Below are 22,362 nucleotides of genomic sequence, written 5' to 3'. Positions count from 1 at the left end.
TGGAGGAGATCAAGTCCATATTCCAAATGTCTCTATTTTCTATTTAGCATCCTCAGTTACTAGAGATGAAGATTTTGATACTGTACTTTGTTTTCAGTAAGAGGTACTGATTATATACGTAACATCCCACCCCTATAAACTGTGAACACATTTACTCGCTTCTCCCAAAGATAGTCCAGCTTTCATTACATACTTCATTCCTAATCACTTATTCTGCACCAATTTATACTACCCACATCCCGAACCCTGCTGTAAATTATTCAAAGTCTACCTTGCTTAACTTCACCATATCTATTTCCATTTATGTCTGCCCAGTCAGGAAATAAAATACCCCTCTTGAAAGAGTCCAGGGCCCTCCTATCAGCTCTTAGTCCAGAGACTAAACCCAGACTGTCTGGGTTCTCATTTCTGAGTCTACCATTTTCTGCCTGTGTTCTCTGGGGCAAGTTACTTAAATTTTCTGTACTTCAGTGACTTCATCTGTAAAATGAAGCTAATAATAGTACCTCATTATATTGAGTACTAAGTGAGCAGATGTAAGACAGAACAGGGTCTGGTGTACGATCAGCACTATATAAGAATTCTGTTGTCATTATTATTTGTTAATGAAAGTTCTTTCACCTTTGTTTAAGCCATTCCTTAACCAGAACTATTTCTCCCTTTTTTCCATCTGTTTAAATTATAAAAATTCTTTTTTAAAAAGGTTTTTAATTTAATTTATTCATGAGAGACACAGAGAGAGAGGCAGAGACATAGGCAGAGAGAGAAGCAGGCTCTCTATGGGGACCCCGATGTGGGACTCGATCCCAGGACCCTGGGATCAACTACCTGAGCCGAAGCTAGACACTCAACCACTGAGCCACTCAGGTGCCCCTAAATTTTAAAAATTCTTTAGTTTCCATTCTTTCCATCAATATTCCCTGACCATGCCAACTCATTCTGATCTTTCCCAAAGCACTTATTTATCGGTGTATCATTTACTTTGGTATTTCAGATGTTCTCATGAATAGGTAACAAGTCTCCCAATCTGGACTGCAGTGCTGAGGTAAGTGCCTATGAGTTATGGTTCTTTTGAACCTTTCGAAATACCACCATAGATTGTACCACCACTTGAGCTGGGTGGTCAGTAAATATTGGTTAAGGCAGATTTATTCCAGAACCAACTAGCTTTAAGTAACAATGGTATTTTAGATAATTTGAATTTGTGTTCATTTTGACTTTAATTCATTGACTTCCACCTTTCCAATTTTACCTCCTCCTGATCCTCATGCCATTCCCTCCCTTTCCATATCCCTTCCAAACTCTAATCTCTGAGCACTCTGAGCTACTTTTCATTTCCTGCACACATTAAATGCTTTCACACTTCCATGCCTTGCATGATGCTCCATCTGTCTGGAAAACCCTTTTCTCACTGCTCCTTGGCTTCCTCATCTTCCCTAACCCCCACCAGACATAATTCTTACATTCCAAACAGTCCTGGGAAGTTCTCTTTTAAAACCTGACACATCAGCCCTTTGATGCTTCTCTAAGACTTCAACATGGACAGACCTCTCTTCCCTCGGTATAGATCTGTTTATCATTGATGATACTCTTCTGTTACTCTTTGATGTTTCATCTATCCCATAGCTCTGAGTATCTCTAAGAGAGAAATTAGTTTTTATTCATCTTTCTTTCCAGAGCCTAGCCCAGTGCTTTTATTCTTTAAGGTTATACAGTCCTACGTATGTGAGGCAATTTCCTTACAAATGAACATGGTTCTTTCCTTTTCTTATACAACCATCATTTAGTTTTACAGAATTTTCTAAGGAGGAGGGGCTTAGTCATCTTTAAGATATTAACCTATTACCCAGAATTTTCCAGTTCTGAGTGAGATTCAAGTGATCATCCAAGATTCTCAAAATAACATTCCTCTGCTTCTCTTAATATAGAAAAACTTTAGATTTCTAATTCAGGGTTCACATCTTTAGCCATACCCATCTAAAAAAAAAAGAGCAAAGAGGGTAAGGACAAGAAACAACCAATCCTGAAAAGTTATTTTTACTACCATTTTTGAAACATTCAGAAATGCTTTAGATATTAATGATGTTTTGATTTACAAGTGAAGATGAAATGACTGCTAAATAAAATTCATAAGCATTTATAATGCCACAATTTCAGATGTCAATAAAGTTTACTTAAGGGAAAGTACCTATAAATTACCTATTTGCTTTGTGTTTTACTTGAAAATGTGCAATGCTATCATAATGATTTGGCTACTGGAAGTATAGTCATGTGGCATATGGCTTTATTGGAGAGGATTTCCCCAGCAAATGTCAAAGTAAAAAGAAAATCTCCTGTGTTGAAAACCTTCTGTATTCAGAGTAACAAAATTTGTCTGCTCTGCTTGACTGATGGAGATTAGCTGACTTCTTGCATTAAAGAAGTTTGTCTTGTAGGGGCTGAAGTGACAAGACAATAACTAAGTGCTAATTGTGCATAACCAGCACTAAAGATATGCAGTGCCATTATGGCATGTAATAAATGAAGCGAACACGGAAATATATTAGGTACTTTAATAATGATACTAGAATAGTATTTTGCAGCAATAAGAATGTGAACAGTTTTAGAGTCAGAATTTAGGAGTGTTTGTCTTACTTGACTGAGTTCTACGGAGAAGATAGACTTAATTGTGAATGCAACTTTTTATTTCAATGGTGAAATAAAATTGATATATGATTTGTAAATAGCATTAACAACCTACAATTACTTTGCATCATAATAGAATTTAGGCTGGGCTTAGCACTTGAGTGATGTTTTAATTTTCTGTGTAGAACACGGATAAAATAGGGGAGCCTGCCCTAATGGAAAAATGGACAAAGGGCATAAACAGCAGTTCCCTAAAAGAAGAAATATCAAAGGGCCACTAGAAATCAAATAAATACTAATTAAAAATTATAATGGGATACCATCTTTGATCCCTCAGGGTGACAGGGATTTCTTTTTAAGTAATCATCCCAGTGTTAGAGTGAATGTAAGAATACATAGCTTTTACATTTCTGGTGTGAGAATAATTGGTATAACTGTTCTGGAGAGCATTTTAACAACATATAACATAAGCCTTTAAACAGTTATATGTTTTGTCTGATTAATTGTGATCCTGTGAATTTATCCCGACACAGGCTTGAATACTCTTTGTTTATAAAGTCCATATTATGTTGACAATATTGATAATAGGAAAATGTGAAGAAATAGCCTACACATCTGACGATAAAGGACCGATTTAAAATATGAAGCTCCATTCATAAAACAGAACATGAGAAAGCTTAAAATATCTTAAAAGAATTTGTAAGGGCAAGTGAAAAAGCATACTACATTAAATGAAAAAGTTCAAATATCAGACATTAGGCTTCTCCCCTGTTTTTTTTTTCTTTAAACAGCTCAAATGTATTATAAAATATATGCTATAATGTCATTTGTCATATGTGCATAAGAAAACATATGGCAAGCTATACACCAAAATATTAAAATACTTCTTTTAGAATACTGAGATATGGGACAATATGATTCTTTGCCTTTTTCTATTTTCTAAAATTTCTACCATGAATATGTACTCTTTTATAAGTAGGAAAGCAGTAAATTTTGTTCTTGCATAAAGATAACTGAATTGTTAGTAGATCAATATGACAAATAGACGGAAGAATTCTAGATTTACTTTTTATATCTCTTTAAAATATATACACATACATGTACACATGCATATAAATGTCTATATGAATGTGTGGATATTTATGTCCATGTATCTATACCCTTACACATATATTTGCCAATTTATTTTTTTGCTAAAAGTCACCATAGACTGAGTTAACCTGCTTTGAGTACAAAAGTTTGTTGGGAAGACTCAAGGTGTTGTATCATGACTTCCTAAATTATTTCCTGGATGAATTAGATATTGTAAGGTATACTGGGCACTACTCTGAACATCTACATCTAGCAGGAAATATTATTGAGGTATATCTTTTTTTGAGATATATATCTTGTGTAAAAACCAAGTTAATGGAATATTATTTGGTAAGAGTAAATTGAGTAAATTACAATAAGTATCAAAACAAAAGCGCTTCTTTTTTAGAGGCAATTGTGTTCCTGGTATTTAATAAAAGGATTTCATTTAATTTCCAAAATCTGTAAGATAGGTATTAGTGTCTCCATTGTCAGGGGGTGGAAACCAATCTCAGAGATTAAGTAACAGATTCAAGATGTCATAGCTAATATATGATGGCATGGGAATTTGAATCCAGTTCTCCCTGTAAACATCATGTTCTTTCTACTACTTTATACAGGATTTCATAAGAAGATGCTGCACTGAGTAGGAAAGCAGGGCAAATCATAGTAACTGAGAACTTGGCGAAACTAATATATCTTGATTATATACTATGTCCAGCTGTTGTCACACTCACATTGAATATATTTTCATTAACACCCCCCAGGTGTACTAGGTTTTTAAATATATTTTAATACGCACAGTTTCATATTCTTATATCCTCTGCATTTATCATATAAAACAGGTATCAGGGGTACAACATTCCCACTGGAAATAAAACTTATAGCTTTCAAGAAGAAAAAATGGAATAAAGTGATAATGCTTTGAGATGAAAGAGTTCTCTGAGATTGACTAATCCAGCTCCCCTTTGCTGTAAATGAGAAAACTGAGGTTGGGAGAGCTAAAATGGTTGATGGATGGTTATATATCTTGTGGGGGGCCAAGTCCAGAGTAGAATTTAGGTTTCTAGATTCCTTGTGCAATACTCTTCCCATTTGCCTATGCTGCCTGTCCAATGCTGATAAGTGTTTAATTCTCTGCTATATCTGGCCTCATTCCCAAAGAGACGTAAAGCAACTTTAAAAGTACATATAAAACAAGGTTAAAATTCAAGATAAGAAATCAAGAGAGAGGACAGCAATAAATAGGAAAAATAAGATGAAGATAGACATGTCCTACAAGTTCCTGTATATTTGTCTCAGTGCAAATGTGTTTGTTCATAGTACGAAAGAAGTGAAGATTATGAAGCCTACTTTTAAAAAGGCAGAAGACTTTAAAGATCTTTTTAAAGTTTTAAAGTAAATTTTAGAGATTTTTTAAACATAATTTTTAAAGAAGAAAAACAATAAAGAACAAATAATAAGAAAACTAAAGTTGGTAGCAGTGTCTTCATATCTTTTCCCATCCTGCTTTAGCATGTTCTTCCCACAGGTAGAAGAAGCATAGTTTTAAGACATTTCCCCTCAGTGGTTTTGTCTCTGGCACCAGATGAATGTTTGCAGAAAACAAAAATGCTGAGATTAACTGCTTTAAGTAAAATATATAATTGCCACTTATTAAGTAAATAACTAGCAAAAAGAGGTTTGCTATTTTTTAGACACCAGAATGAAATCCGCTTACCTTTGATTACAAAGCTGACATGCAAAGCAGTCCAGGTGGTAAACATTGTCCTTGGCGCGCATCACCATCTCAAAGGCAGGGATGAGCTTACTACAGGCGGCACAGTTTCCCGTTACACCGAAGAGCCTGGAACAATAAACATTTTTTTTTTTTCAAACTCTTACAAGGAGATCTGAGATGATGTCTAGAGAAGGTGCCAGTACACCTTGCAAAGCTATCAATACACAATGCCTTATGATGTACACAAGCAAGTTTTATCCAAGGCAGACACATAAGTATTCTTCTCTGTTACATACTCAGTTGACCTTTCTTGATGAAAATCACATCTCATTTGAGAAGAAAAGGAAAAGACAAATATATTAGGAAGCTTACATAACCGCATGCAAACAAGTCCTTGGGAGTGAATTCATAGCAAAAATCTTCTACTGGATAGAATATGCAGTAAATAGAAATTTTTGTAACGTAACTTTGATCTTAATGTTACATATTAAACACTTCAGTTGCAAAAGAAACCCATTTGAATGACTCACTATTTTCTGACATCTAGCTACTAGGTTTGCCATTATTATGAAAAGAACATTTATGAACCAGCCATTTAAATAGTCAAAAAACATTAGAGGTGCAGGCACCTTATGGCCCTATACCATAGTTATAGCTATGATTATGTTATTCAACTAGCACATTAAACTAAATGAGGCTGTAAACTACATATAGCTCGACCAAGAGTTGAAACATAATATATCGAGAGAACCACTGGAACTGTCCCGGAAAAACGTATTTCAAAAAATCCTATTTGCTACAGATTCCTGAAAATAGTTATTGTAATGACCTAAAAACTAGTATAAAATAGAGTGTCTCTACAGTTGCACAATGGGACGGAATAAAATATTTTATCCATTTGCACTGGCAATATTTAAACCAAGTTTCTTTAAAGTTGTTAATGGTAGTGAAGAGTTATTATAAATAATATTCTGTGCATAGCAGTTAATGCACTTTTTAACTAGGAAGCAAACTAGATGAAAAACACCACATCTGCCAGTTTTCTTTTTTCTCCAGCATCAGGCTGACAGGAGAAAAATATAATGGCTCTCATGGGAAAGACCAAATTAAAAGCAGTTCTAAACTAATGAATTCAAAGGTGCTATGGAGAAAACTCATTTTATTTATAAAAATGTACTTTAAAAAACTCAGTCTTTCATTTTATTGAATTTAAGGATTATGCACAAATATGCTCAAGTTTCTCTTCTCCTACTTTCTAAATACTCCAAAGACAGGTCTTTGCTTCAGGCATGCGTATTCATTTTCAAGTTCATCACCATTTCTTCTTACCAGGCTAATGACAATTGTTGGAAAGAGTTGTGAGAAGGGTTTTCAGAGTCTGGCAAAACGTGTAATAAACGTTCACGCTTATGTTTTTGTTAGATTGTCTCTTGAAGAACATAAGCGCCTTGAGGGCAGAAAGCGTAAGTGCTTTCCAAACAGTTTGCCAGTATAACGTGTGCCCTTGACAAAAGGGGAAGGAAGGGTTCCATTTAAGAAAACCAAATTTGAAATTGTTAGCTGCGGTTTTCCTGAAAGAATTTTTAAGACATTTTCACGTGCATCCGGAAAGGAGCATAACTCTAATGACAGGCGTGTTCTCCGTTTGCAATCCGTATCTTAGGAAATAATTTTTCTCTAAAAAGAACTTCACTGAAAATGCAACATCTCCCATCTCCTACTGGCATCGTTAAAAATGAACCCCCCCCAGGCTGAAGCTTTCATCCTGTTCTTTTGTAAGCAGAATTTTTTCGTCCGGTCTAACACTTGACGTTGACTTTTCAGGGTACTTTGCACGATCCATTCAGGAGTCACGTCACTCACACGTGCCATTTGTCCCACCTGCTCTTTCATTGTATCTTGGAGAAATAAGGAAATCCTAAGAAGTTAGGATTCTTTATTCCGTGCATACGGATGCACTTGTGGATACAAAATGTGGCTGGTGGGAGAGAAAGCGGATTTTAAGGACTACGCGGTTTGCTTACACCTCATAAACATACCCACACAATGCCATTTTGAAATTCTGGACATAGTTTCCCCCAATTTCAATTGCTCTCGCTAGCTGAGCATTTATCAGCTACCTGATTAGAATTTGTTTCCACACAAACCATTGATCATCAGCCTATTACTAGGCAAATGACAGTTAATTACCCACTACATTAACCACTGGGACCTGAGACCTGCTTCTGCTGCCATCAGTCAACATGATAAATGTGGCAAGTTCAGTAATGCATGGCCAGCCCTGAGCTGCCTGCTATACTGCGAACAACCCTCAATCTCACTTCCAGGCCCAGGAAAATCTATGGCAATCTGCATAATTACAAGCTCTAGGTTAATAACAGACAAATGATTTGTTGCATCTAAACAAAGTCCTTGGAATGGTCCTGGTCTCTGGTGGCTGGCTGGCCGGCGGGCCGCCTCTAGCGTACGTTCCACTGCGATGTGCACAAAACAGTTCTCTGACGTTACAGCCTTCCAATTTGTTGCCCTCCAATTTATGGATTCTGCATATGTGATTTTTAATCATTAAAGGACTCTTGAAGCAATATTATCTTAATTATTCTCTGCTGTAACCAGGGAATTAGGCTTCAGATAAAATTTTCTTCTTCCACGCACTTTCCCTGCCTCGCTGGAGGCTCCATCAGTTTCCATCTACACCTGGACTCTGAAATCCTAATGATGAATTATTGCCCCTTTTCCTAAGAGGGCGAACCTTACAAGGGAACATTTTACTGAACTGTCAGCTCACAGACTGAGTGCGGAGATGCGGAAATCTGATCTAATTTACTGCAAAACGATGCATTTGTTAGACTTTTTCCTCAGTTTTGTCCAAGGATCAAGAGATCATTCTATAGCCACATTCAGGTTCTTTTTCGCAGTTGGGCGAACCCAAGATTCTCTGAGGAAGGAAACAAAGTCCTATGTTACAAAATCGGGTTTCCAAAGCGTATAATGCTATCCTTTGGTCTTCAAACACGACATTTGGATTCTCAGGCAAAAATGATTTTCATATATAACAATTAAGCTTAAGGCATGCATAGTTCTCATTTGTAAGATTTTTTTTCAGATGTGTCTAGGATACATTCAAGAAGAGTCTCTTAATTATCTAATTCATTTAGACTATTCATAATCCTGGAGATCCTTGTAACCCCTTCCTTACCATTCCTCACTCCCAGGGAGGCTAATACTGATTCCCTTTTCTGTTTAAGCTGGAGATCTCTGTAATCTCTTGTTTACTGTGCTTACAAGATCTCATCCTAACATAAGGGGAGGGCCTACGTGTACTTGGCAGATAGAACACTGAGACAGACAAAGCTTTATTTTAAAAAGGAGTCATTTTGAAATCCTGACCTAAATTCATCATAGAGTATCAGCTCATAAATTTATGGTAAGGAAAACATAATTGATCCATTTTGCTCAGCTTGAAACATCTTATAGATTATTAAAGCATGGCAGGGGTTAATTTGCCAATTTATGGGCTAGATTTTTCCCTACCATTTATGCTCACAATAGGCTTTAAGCAATATGACCTCTGTCTTGTTTCTGACACACTATCCAAAGTGGACTCACGATATAAAAGGTGACAACTACCATCTATGCAATATCAATGCGTATAACTATTTGCAGGGATCCCAAAGGACATTCCTGTCCGTTTTCCATTCTGTTTTCACTTTCACTACCTGGTACTGACAATCTAAACATAGACAAGAAGGTAAAAACCAAACAGACAACTTTCTTATAAGTAAGAACTCAAGCCTATCTGTATGCTGCATAACACTTCCCACATGGTAGTGAGCATGCAGAGAAATATTTAATACTTTTTGTGTATGGGTGGCAAAGCACTCAGAAAATTTTGCATTTTTACCAAATGTCCAACAGCTTTTGCAACCTAGTCATAAATCAGGTGGATTCTGTATGGGTTAGTATATATCCATTACTAAAGTTCCTGGAGGTGGGGGTAGAGAAAAACTCAAGACATATAATCATTTAACATAGCAATAATGAATATGGTTTACTACAGGCATCCGGGGGAAAATGAGTGTTCATTGTATTAGTGTCTTTTATTTCACGGCACCAGATGTTTCTATAGATTTTTTACCAGGTCAGTGGCTCAAGTCACTAAATCAAATTCCCCCAAGCCATGGAAAGCATAGTATTTGACTCAAATTAATTTATTATTTTGGGGAAAATGCATACATAAATATCACTGCAATAAACCTTCACTCTGAACAAAGATCAAGTGTTCTCTTCTGGTATTCAGGCAATCCTCATTGAGCAACTTGAATATACATGAAGTCAACAGTAAATTTTTTTTCAACATCGCAGATAAGACTGTTTAGTTATAATACCATGTGTGGAAAAAGACAAAACAAAACCCTTCTCTATGCAGAATAACTAGAGATGAACAGAGAATGAAAAGTTTAGTTTTCTAAGAATATGAGATTGTAATCAATGAAAAAGATCTTTAACTTTTGACTGCTGGATGGTGAAGTTTTATTGAACACGTTATGTGAGTAGGAATAGAACATTTTCACAGATTGAGAAGGGCAATTGCTTTTTTGTCTATTACAAATACACTTCTCATCTCCTTTCCTATTTCATTTTTTAAACTAAGGAATGCAGTGATAGAAAATGAAAACACTTTAAACATTCAATTCTTTTGTTTTAAATGTAAAAAAAGCTCACCCATTAGGAGGGTGAAGAGAGTTGAACCTATTGTTCTCTCTCCTGTTGGGTCTTAGCACGTCCTCCACTGTCACAAAGATAAAGAAAGTGTGGGAGTTAAAAGAGGAGAAAAAGGAAACATTGAACACTTCTAAATGTACAAAGGAGAATATAAAAATGTTTAACATTAATGTGAACCATGCTTCTAATTGTTACACAGTTAGGCTTAGCATATATTTTTAGTATACATTTGTGCAAATTTAAATTAATTTGAATTTTTCAAAACTTAAGCTAAAAAACGTTGATCATATTTTAAAGGAACTAGATACATCACCTGTTAAAGGAAGCTTAGAGATTATTCCTTTCATAGTTAAGCAGTTTTATTCTTTGAAATTAACTCTAATTTGGGTTATTAAATTCATATATTTTATATATGTGTATTTATACACATATATATTAAGTGTATATATTTTTATTAACAAATACAGATCATGCCAAACACAAAAGCCATTTGCTGAATGTAAAGTGTATATGAATTAATACATATATTAATAGGACCTATAGAATATATATGCATAATCTCTTTACATGCATGTGTGCATGTGTGTGTATATATATATACACATATGTGTATATTCTCTTTCTATATAACATCTTATATACATGAAAAGATATATATCTCATATATAAGATCGATTGATAGATAACTCTATATAGATCTTTTTTTAAAGATTTTAAAAAATTTGTTTATTTGAGAGAGAGAGAGCATAAGAGAAAGAGAAAGCACGAGTAGGGGGAGGGGTAGAGAGAGAAGCAGACTCCCTGCTGAGCAGGGAGCCCAATGTGGGACTCAATCCCAGGACACTGGGATCATGACCTGAGCCAAAAGCAGACATTTAAGCTACTAGGCCACTCAGGCACCCTTTATGTAGATAGATTTATAGGGAATATGCACACACTCAGCTCACTAGGTAAGCACATATTACAGGTTGAGTGGAAAAATTAAGTAAAAGTTACAAAGTGCCTAACTACAATTTCAGTAAAAAACTGCCAAGGCCCATGCCATATAGTTGTGTACATGTTAAAATATAAAACTTGCTACCTGAAATCCCAGAGGTAGCTTACAGTATAGACAGAAAGCTCAGGTTCAATGAAACCTTCTTAATGAAAGTGGATGCCTACTATGTGCACGGTACTTAGGGACGTTAAGATGCATAATCGCTGGTTGTGTGCCATCAAGTAACCAATGAGAAGAGCAGTACAAGGGCAGAGGTGAAAAGTGCCATGCAATAGAGGGTGGTTGTCACTTGGTAAGCCTATGCTGTACCAGGGAAAACATGTCATTTGAAGCAGGACTTGAATGAAAGATGGTATTTCAGAAGGTAGAGAACTGGTGGGAGCTGAAAGAAATGTTTCTCAGGTTGATGTTAGAGGATAAGCAGAAGTCTGGAGATGGTCAAGATCAGAGTTATTAAAGTATGTTTAAGAAATGGCAAATATGCTAGCAGTCTGGTAGGCTGAGGTTATAGGGAGTAGGAAAAGAAGCCCAGCCAACCCACAGAGGTGACTCTGGCCTGGATGACTAAGGCTTCATGTTTGGCGCAGTAATATGTTAAGAGTATCCTCAGAATGTGTCCGTCTCCTACACTCAGGCAAAACTCTGCCCTTCCTTGAATTAGGCTGCTGGGTGTTCACATCCAACCCAGATGGTTAATTCCTGAGTGTCTCCCAACAACCGACTGGACTAAAATATCACCCACCCATTTACACAACAACATGGTGGGGATAATAAAATTATAAGTAAAAAGTTATCCCTGAAGAGGAAGGGGAAAGATTTAACTTTTGGGTTGTTGGAATTCCTGTTATCTATACTTAATACTACATTGGGACTAATAGAAAAATAAAAAGAAATGCTAAGGGTGAAGAAACACCATTGTTATCTGTTTCTCTGGGGAGTGCCTTTTAGGCAAAGGAGAGACTAAGGAAACATTTTAGGAAGACTTACTTCCCACTAAGACTACTTGACTTATAGGAACCTATCATTCTAGAACCAAGTCCCATGAGTGATTGGTTAGGTGTCCATGCCCTGCAGAATCTACCTTAATTTGAAATAGGTTGCTTTAGACTATCTCAAGATAGTCCAGGAAAACAAGACAAAACAGTAATACTGCTCGGATCTTGAAGGCAGACCTTTAATTTCACCATAGAGCTGGTTCTTTCCCCACCTTCACTCAACTCATAAGCCAAGCTAACTATATTTGTACTCCCTGTCTATTGCTATGCTGTCCAATATGGTCAGCACTAGTGGCTACTGACCAATTAACATGTGGTTAGTATGTATGGAAATATGCTCTAAGTAAAACATATACCCCAGATTTCAAAGCACAGAGAAGTAAAACATTTCATGAATATCTTTTAAATTTTGATTACAAATAGAAATGATAATCTTTTGAATACACTTGGTTAAAGAAAATATGTTTTCAAAATTAATTTCATCTGAAATTAATTAAAACATCTTAATGAGGCTACTAGAAAAATAAAAATTAATATGTGAATCATATTATGTTATGTTTCTGTTAGACAGTGCTGATCTATTTTCCCAGTACCCGTGGATACACTAGGTTTATCACAGTTACACACACAGAGATCTAGAATTTTCTAATTTAAACTCATCCTAGAAATCTCTCTTCCAGTGTTCTATGCCTATAGATAGAAAAAGTAAAGGCCAGAGATGCTTTATTCTAACATCAAACTTAATTGTATGCTGATAGTGTGACTCATTATAGCACACCCATAATCTGAAATAGACAATAATGTCTCGCCTATTTTTCTGGTTCTAGGGTTACTCAGTGTTAACTCCTTTCAAAACTTGCCATTTTCTTCTCCATGTAATCAGCAACAGGGTAAGATGGGAAAAAAAAAAAAAAAAAAGGAACTGATGCCTGGACTCCCTGGCTCTGGTCCTAGCTCTGCCATGAAGGGAAGGAAATAGCCCACACCAATAGACAGAAGCCTACACCATTATTTAGCATCAGAACGGCTATGATAACCTAACCATCCTTATCCAGATCTGGTCTTTTTCTCACTATACTTCCCTGTGCTGCCCCATAAAAATAGGGCAAGAAGGGGTTGCACTGGATAAAAGTCTCTAGCTTACTGATCTGACAGAATCGATTTACTTAGAATTACCATCTCTCTCCACACCTGACTCAGTCAAAAATTTCAAACAGTATTTAAATACTATACTTTCACTTTCAACAAATCACTGTCAATTTCCCCTCATACCCATTTTCCAAAGCCAAGCAGGTGTTACTTCTACTTATGATCAGCACAGCAACCTACTGAGAGAGGTGAGTCAGAGGGAAGTAAAATTAAATATTTTCATTTCAACATTTGATGAGGATAATACTTCTGGGCAAATATGGCAATTGTACCAACATTTCATAGAATCATAAAATCCTAGTCCTCAGAAGAATCTTCCATAGCTCAAACAAAATAAGTATGTCAAACTTGCTATTTATTGTTGGGATATTATTTTTTTTTTTAAAGATTTTATTTATTTATTCATGATAGTCACAGAGAGAGAGAGAGAGAGGCAGAGACACAGGCAGAGGGAGAAGCAGGCTCCATGCACCGGGAGCCCGATGTGGGATTCGATCCCGGGTCTCCAGGATCAGCCCCGGGCCAAAGGCAGGCGCCAAACCGCTGCGCCACCCAGGGATCCCTATTGTTGGGATATTAAATGACAAGGTTTTTCAAATTTTTAGATATAGTTATGGGATAAGCTAGAATAAGAGGATGTATAGAAAAGCAAGAGACAGTGAAATAAAGGATAACATAGATGAACTAAAATTAGAGATACTCATTGTTAAATAATCAAAGTAGATATTTCATCTAGTCTGCTAGAATTTTCAGGTAAGCTTTTAATGAAGGAGAGAACAAATCAGTCACAATTACAAGAGCATAAATATCTATGACTATTTTTACAGATATTGTGGGCAATTTAGTTATTATCTATCCCTCCCTTGACACAACTGAGGAAGTTGTTAGTAGATCACAATAAATTATGCACTGGTTTTAGCCATGATACAATAAATGCTAATTGGGATGTGCTGTGCACAGTTTTATAATGAAGGCTTATAAGGAGTTTTTAAAGCAACAATCTATCCTATCATAAGTTTTAAAAAGCTTCGCCTACTTAAAATTATATAGGTTTTTCAGGGTGTAAACTTTTGAAGTAATATTTTCCGAAAAATCAGCATTGCAGTCTTTTGCTTTCTTTACAGATGTCTTGAGCCCTACAATTACTTTCCCTTTCATCTTTCATTTCCACACTTGTGTTTGCATACACTATATATAAAAGTGAGCAAGAAAGTGGAGAGGTATTTTATTTGAAAATATGATTTTTACCCATCTCATAACTAATAAACTTGAAGCATCAAAATGTTTGAACAGAAAAGAACAATAAAGAGGAAGGAAAAAAGCTTTTATGGGAAGGTGATGGAGGTCATTTTGTAAACAGTTATCTGAGAACTAATCATGGGAAAGACCTTTTCTGTGATCTTTTTCAAATAAGCCACTTAATATTTTCACGTGTCAATTTCAACATATTTGCAAGTGCCACTCAGTCCTTCTTTCAGGTACTAACCAAGACTCAACTAAGGCTCCGCTGGGAACCACTGACTCCCTGATGACAGTGTAATCAGGGCTGCAGTGCAAACGTATCTGTTCTGATGTAAAGTGTTTCTTTCATATCCAGAGGTTATGAATTTGTGACAGTAATTGCTGGAATATTTATAAAAAGTAAACAAAGAGTTAGGGAAGGCATTTACTTATTCTTGCAACTAGCCAGTAAATTTTCAGAAAAACTTTTCTTCTAGGATTAATTATTATGACTTACTTCAAAGAAAACGTGCTTTGTAGGAGTCTAGTGACAACCCAGATAAGGACCTGTTATTTTCAATTTAGTTTCAAATTTTATTTAAATCTTTTTACTTTACTCCTTTGAAGAAACTACCTAATTACCATATTTCCTTTTAAGGTAAATGGCAGGATTTAGGACATTGTGTAATTTATAAGTTCAACTTACTAAAAAATAAGAGGGGCAGAAAATGTTTCCAGAGATAGTCATCCTTACTTTTTTTTTAAATTGATTAATTTATTTATTTGAGAGAGAGAGAGAACAAGAGTGGTGGGGAGGAGCAGAGGAAAAGGAAGAAGCAGACTCCCCGCTGAGCAGGGAGCCTGGGGAGGAGGGCTCCACCCCAAGACATCTTGGTAAGTCCCGAGATCATGACCTGAGTGGAAGGTAGACATATAACCCAGTGAGGCACCCCTGTCATTCTTGTTTATAACCAAGGATCATTTATTATAGAGGCATCAAAATATACCCTGGCTCCAAATTCCATGAACATTATCACCAAAGATTCATGATAGGTATCTTATTGGTTCTCTTTTAAAAAAAGTGTTTTCTGCAAAGCAAATTTAACATCTGATATCATTTGCCTCTAGGATTTTAATGGACAATTATTCTTAAAATGTTATAACAAATTATTCTTAGAACTATCCTTTTAAAAAATCACATGGGGGTTAGTCTGTGTATTAACAAGGGTATTTTACATGTCAGGATGTGTGCAGGACAATCCTGCATAGTACTGTGGCATAGGCTAACTATTAGCAGTGCTTTCTTTATCAAAGTGTTCTGGGTTGGGTAGAAAATTATACAGTAAACCTAGTAATAGCCAAAGATCAATTAGAATTCAGATAATTTCAAACTTTCTGTTCTTCAGTTCCTTTTTTTTTTTTTTTTTTTTGTGACCCAAATAGGCGGAGTGAACTAAATATCCTTTTAGGGCTTTTGTATAATGTTAACATTCTGTGATTCTTCACTTTAGCTGAAGTGTAATTGGATGATTCAAGTAAAAGCTAATTTGGAGAATTTGACTTTTAGTTATACTGAATTTGTAAAACCAAGTTAAAAGGGAAGGTATACAAATTCTGTTCAGTACAAGTTAGTATTTTATATATCTATATATGTATGTATGTATATATATGTATATATGTATGTATTTAACTTGAAGTTTAATTTGAGAATATTTTAAAAGATTTTTGAATTGCCTTAAAGTAAGAACTTAGAAGAATTACCAAAAAAAAAAAAAAATCCCACGAAAATAATTATTTGTATGAGACAAGTTCCTTTTTGGAATAAGAAATCAACTATATATATATATATATATATATATATATATATATATATATAAAAGAAAATAGTTTTGTGGAAAGAAGAGGTATAATTCTTTACTATTAATTAGTCTAAGCTTGATGCTCTCCATAATAGATTTGTACAACATCGATATGGTATTATGAAGGAGAAACATTGAAGTTGAATTTTGTGTAGTAAAACTATACAAAAAGAACTACAGTCAGACCTTTAGATTATATTTTTGTATCTACACATACAATGTCATTCATACACAGGACACACAGATAGTATCATATAGACATGATGCATTTGTGTAGTTTTTTAAACATTTTCTTCGGTAAAATGTTATTTCCATAGCACTGAGTTTAAGTAAATACTTCATTTTTGAAATGTGTATGCATTTTTTTTTATAAAAAGATAGAGCTACCGAGGTATTTCCTTGTTGTGTCACCTTTAGGACTTACTATTTGAAGTACTTCTTAGAAATTGCTATTCCACAGTGTCCAGAATTTTAAGTATTCCTTAAACACTTCTAAAACTGGATGTCAAGCCTTTCATAAATAGTGTATTGGGGGTGTGTAACATCAATATATATCCCACTTCCAATTTATAAAATACACTGAGTTCAGTAATCTCTAGAACCATACCTGTATTATCAACCACAAAAGTTCTGTTCAGTGTCAATAAAGTAAATATTTTTGTAAGAAACCTAGGCAGATCACTTTGGGAAAATCCGTTCACGGAATATATGTTAGAATAATTTGCTCCCAGAACATGACCTTAAGGCAGAATCTGCCAAAATATCTGACATTAATTCATTCATTCATCTATTTTTCTAACACTGTGATAATACCAAGTGGACATGAAAATGGGTTATCAAAATGGAAATCACCAATATGAAACACATAATCCAAAGTAGAGATGTTTTCTAAGGAATTAGTACAATTCTCAAAAATACATTCCTCCGCTTTTAGCATGTGTTTTCCTATCTAGATACATTTCATGAAAGAAAAAAAAAAAGCTCCAAAAATCACTCGAAATTTTCATTTTTTTTTTTTAAGTAAATGTATTAACGTTGGGAATCAGCCATTTAGTCAAATCTGAGAGAGGGGAAAAAAATCCTATCAATAAACTCTATTTGTATTAAAGTTGGGAATCAGCCATTTAGTCAAATCAGAGAGAGGGGAAAAAAATCCTATCAATAAACTCTATTTCAGTATCTGTTCCTAAATGCCCACTGCATAAACCTCATGGTGAGCTCTGTTACTCATGTACATATTGTCTGGGGTCAAGAGAGAAAAACACTGAATGAGGCACAATTTAAAATCATTTAGTGATCAAAAAAGCAGAAATAAAGATTCTGACCTCCGACACCCTGAATATGGAAAAATAAGGCATTGGAATCATTTGACAGCTGATACTTCCTGGTAACCACAGGCCCTGAAAAGACAACTTAAAAGATAGTCGAACTTGCGTGTGCACGTGCCTCTGTGCGCCCGTGTGTCCACATGGATAAATAAAGTACTAACCTACTAGTTATCTCTTTTTACTCTCAGCCTGTCAAAAAAACCTGTCAGCTGCAAAGGCGATAAGGGGGGCAGTTTAAAGAAGATACCGGAGCCTTAAGCTTCTTAATGTGCCAAGAATCAATCCCATGAAAGCAAACAACTCGAGAAGGGGTTATATGTATTTAGGAGAGCTCTCGGCTCCCTGCGCTCCGCTGCAGCCCAGAGCCAGCGTTCAAGTTTTCTCACCCTAATGACCCCTGAAGCAGCCCTGAGGGATTGCAAAACAAGGCCGTTACACAAGGCAGCTTGCTAATTGAGAAGTTGATCGGGGGTAGAGAAATCCTGCTTTACCGCGTTAAGTGTCGAAATCAAGCATGACTAGATTGACGTCGCCAAATCACCGTCTGGAGGCCACTCCACGCCAGGAGCAGCAGGGCTTTTCACACCTGATAGGCCCTCACTCTATCTACATCAAGTCACATTAAGAAAGGAATGTATTACGGAACTGGAGCCCCGCCGAAGAGCATGACTCGGCTGCCTAATTGCTACTCCTCCTCCTCCGCTTCCCCCAAGAAGCACACCTGGCCTGCGGCTTACCTGCAGCTTACCTGCGCCCTGGGGCCAACCCGCCCGCTGCTCCGGACAGGTTAGCACCCAAACCCCGGCCGTAGAGGCAGACAGTAGGCTTGGAAATTTCCTATCACACCTCCCAAAAGCATTGGTGTAAACTACAGAACCCGCGGAACAGTGCTGGGATGCAGGGCTCTTTGATGCTTTCTTTTTTCCCCCTTTTCTCTCTCTCTCTCTCTTTTTTTTTTCCTCTCTCTCCTCCTTTCCCTCTTTTTTTTTTCTTTTCCAATGAAGTTGCAGATTCACGGTGTATGATCAGTGAAATGCCTGAAAACAGTGATTTAGACACCACCCCGTCTGCAGAAGAGAGGGGAGACCTTCTGCTTTTGAACTTTGAGTCCCCAGTCACGGATTTGATGCTCTCCAACCTAAAATCCCCTGTGACAGATGGCATAATAGATATTCCCGACAGCCCATACTGGCAGGCTGATATTACTTGGTATTTTTTTCCTACACTCTGTTTCTGACAGGTTCAAAGCACTTAACCAACAATGTGGCTTAGGTGGGGAGGTGCAGTGAGAACCTGAATTAGGACCCCCCCTTCTCCCACTTTTAAATTAAATTTATTTATTTATTTTACCACTTTTCAATTTTTTAATTAAATTTTTTAAAGATTATTTATTTATTCATGAGAGACACAGAAAGAGAGGCTGAGACATAGGCAGAGGGAGAAGCAGACTCTTCACGGGGAGCCTGATGAGGGACTTCATCCCAGGACCCCGGGATCTTGACCTGAGTGGAAGGCAGATGCTCAATTACAAAGCCAGCCAGGCATCCCCTACTTTTTGATTTTAAACCTCAGTTTTCTTACTGAGTCAATGGAGTTAATTTCAATCTGTCCTTCATTAACTACAGGGCACGTGGGGAAATAAATAGCTTTCTTTCCAACTGCAAAGATTTTTTGGGGGGGGGGGCTTAAAAAAACATTCTTACATAAATCTGTACTATTAAAAATTAACCTTATATTTATTTGTGAGGTGCTAGGTGACAGTCATTTTATAGGGGAAACTGAGGCACAGAGGAACAGTGACTCACCTCAGATCTTACAGTCAATTTTAATAGCAGGGATGGAAACCTGGAAGTCTATGTTTTCTGATACCCAGACTGGTGATCACTCCATATCAGACTTTTTTGCCCCTAATCCAAGTATGATGGATAAAATAGTGTGATAAATTGATAATGAGAGAAACAAACAAACAACAAACATACAAGGGGAAAAGGTATTTTCTTACCTTGCAAAGGATGATAGGGCAATCCACTGTATTCTACACTTGAGTGCTGACTCCAAGGTATAATCTAAACTTATGATATTTGCAATGCATTTATAAAAAGCTCAACATTCTCTTTTAGAGATTAAAATTAGTAAACAAACCCAGAAGAATAAAACCCCACTAAAATGGAGGCTTTATTAATTTTAGAAACCACAAACATAAGATCAGTTTCTACACACTAAAGACAATACTATCCACAAAAGAATTTTTAATGGAAAAAGCAACTAAAAGCCGAACTCCTCTCTGAAAATAATACCACATCAAAAAAAAAAAAAATACCTCATCAAATGCGACAAATCAGTCAAAAGATTTTCCTGTACTTACATTGCAAAGAAACATCTCAAATCAACATCAGTATGATATCTGGCCAATTATGTAGGGGCTTAGCATGTAAGGTTGAATGTATATTCAGCCCTGGCTTTGTACCTGACACCGTTTTAAGCATTTTAAATAGGTTGTCTCATTAATCCTCACAACCGAATTCACAGGTGGCAGTTTATTCCCCCATTTTAAGGATGAGGAAAATGAAGCAATTAGAATTATGTCACATGCCCAGGGTTGCATGGAGTTAATGGGAGAGGTGAACACCACAGATCCCTGGTCTGGCCTCATAGAACAGAAGGAACCTCAGAGGCAATTTACTACTTCTTAAAAGATCCCTTTTTACTTCCTGACCTCTCAGAAGTGCTTATGCTTAAAGCCAAATTCTGTTTTTCTAGACCTTCCTCTCTCTGGGGCCTTACAGGACAAGTCTAGATCTCTTTACACAGAACATTCCTCTCTTCTGCAGACTACATAGCCACACCCCTTCATGTTTGATGCTGACATGTCAGGACAATCTCTAAGTCCCTTAAACCAGAGGTCTCAAATTCAGCTTTGACCGATCCTCACCCCCCCAAACCCTCAATGTCAATCCTGCCAGTTCTCTCTCTTTAATGCTATATGGACATGTCCCTTTTTTCTTCAATCTCAGTGACCCATCTCTAGCATGCATCATTTCTCCCCTGGACTCACACTATGACCTCCTAGCTGACCATCTTTTCTACCAGCCTTCCCTGCCCTGTTCTTCACTCTCCATGCTACAGCCAGTTACTGTTTTATGTAACACAGATCTAATGTGTTGCTTCTGCCTATAGCCCTCCCTAGCTCCCCACTGCATGAAGGATAAAGGCATGATGGTATGAAAGGACCAACCCATCTGGCCCCAGTCTTCCTTTCTCTCTTCTCTTCCACAACTGTGCCTCATCCCCAACATGCTCTCTTCTTTTTCAATTCACCATCTTTTTTCATGCCTGATAACCTACCAGTCCTGAGTGTTAAGTCCTTACTACCTCTATTCTTCCTGGCTAACCCACTACTCCTTTGCCATATTCAGCTCCAATGTCACCCTCTAATTGCCCTGAGGCAAAATGAATAACACCTTCCTTTGGATATTGAGCCACTTGTTTTCATATACTATATGCACCTCACAACATTTGTGCCAGCTTCTGTTCCTGTCTCTTCCTTGCTAGATAGTAAGCTCCTTGGTGCCATGCACTCCCCTTGACCTAACATGTGTCTTATTCATATGCCCTGACATTACTGAACTACATAGCAGGGACATAACTGGAAATTAGCATTCTTTCCTTGTCAACTAATTAGATTGCATATAGGAATTTTACTTCTACCAGCTATTTTTAAAATCCCATTTTGAGCTCAGTGTACAATGGATATAACACCTCTAGACAGAAGTCAAAGATAAATTATTTAGAAGCTGTTACAAGGATCAGACCACATTCCCCATGTTCTTCCTTCAACTTATAGAAATAACCTAATAAGGACAAAGCTATACTGAGTGAGGCTACACCAGCCCCATGTTAGGCAACATCATCATCTACTTTCTGAAACTTGGCACAAATTAGGTCTCTCTTTAATCTGTTCAATGACTAACAATGGCTCCACATTACTCACATAATAATATTCATTTTGCCCCATATGCTTCTCCAGACCAATTCTGTAGGACCACAATTCTCTCTTTCTTATAAATGAGCCACCTAATTAGAGCTACCAGACTTAGGATTCCCAAATATTGCATGGAGCATACTTATATTTTAGAAAATTACCCCTTACCTGAAATTTAAGTTTAACTGAGGATCCTGTTTTTTTTGTTTTTTTGTTTTTTTTTCCCTAGCAGCTCTACACTTAATTTGACCAGCCCATTTGCCTTACTGTTGACAATGGTCTCCAGTGCCAAGTAGGCAGTAGGTAGCTACTTACAGCTGAAATGTATTTTCTGCTCATCTCTCACGCCAATCTCTCCTCCTTCCAGAAGTCTTCTCTGAAGTCTTATGATTAATTGAACTTATAGGAAATATTAAGAAAATATAGAAAATATTAACTACCTTAAGCGACAGTACTGCAATTTTCTCAAATTCCTGGCCATTTAGGGGATTCTAAGAAAACTTATTTTTCTTCAAAGAGTCACATAAACTACTGAAGTTTGAAAAACTACTGTTTTACTTAGTTCATTTGAACAATATATATTCAAAATAATTTCCCACCTCTTCATTGTTAAATGAGTTGGGGGGAAGAGGGGAGGAGTTGGGTAGAAAGGAGGATAGGAAGGAGAAGGGAAAAAGTAATGCTCTCTTT

At 36.5% G+C, this 22,362-nt stretch overlaps 1 protein-coding gene across 12 annotated transcripts in view; it reads right to left on the bottom strand.

Annotated features, from left to right (window-relative positions):
- The window catches only part of LMO3 (LIM domain only 3), a 56,106-nt gene that overhangs the window by 7,100 nt on the left and 26,644 nt on the right, over positions 1–22,362 (bottom strand). For all 12 annotated transcript variants that reach the window (XM_072798844.1, XM_072798846.1, XM_072798845.1 and 9 more), the window contains one exon: positions 5,417–5,542. In XM_072798844.1, coding sequence (XP_072654945.1) covers positions 5,417–5,542 — 126 coding nt within the window. The remainder of the gene's footprint in view (positions 1–5,416; positions 5,543–22,362) is intronic.

Source organism: Canis lupus, chromosome 25, assembly GCF_048164855.1.
Source record: "Canis lupus baileyi chromosome 25, mCanLup2.hap1, whole genome shotgun sequence".
Classification (NCBI taxonomy): domain Eukaryota; kingdom Metazoa; phylum Chordata; class Mammalia; order Carnivora; family Canidae; genus Canis; species Canis lupus.
The sequence above is the reverse complement of the archived record's forward strand: the minus strand, read 5'-3'. Positions and strand labels throughout refer to the sequence as shown.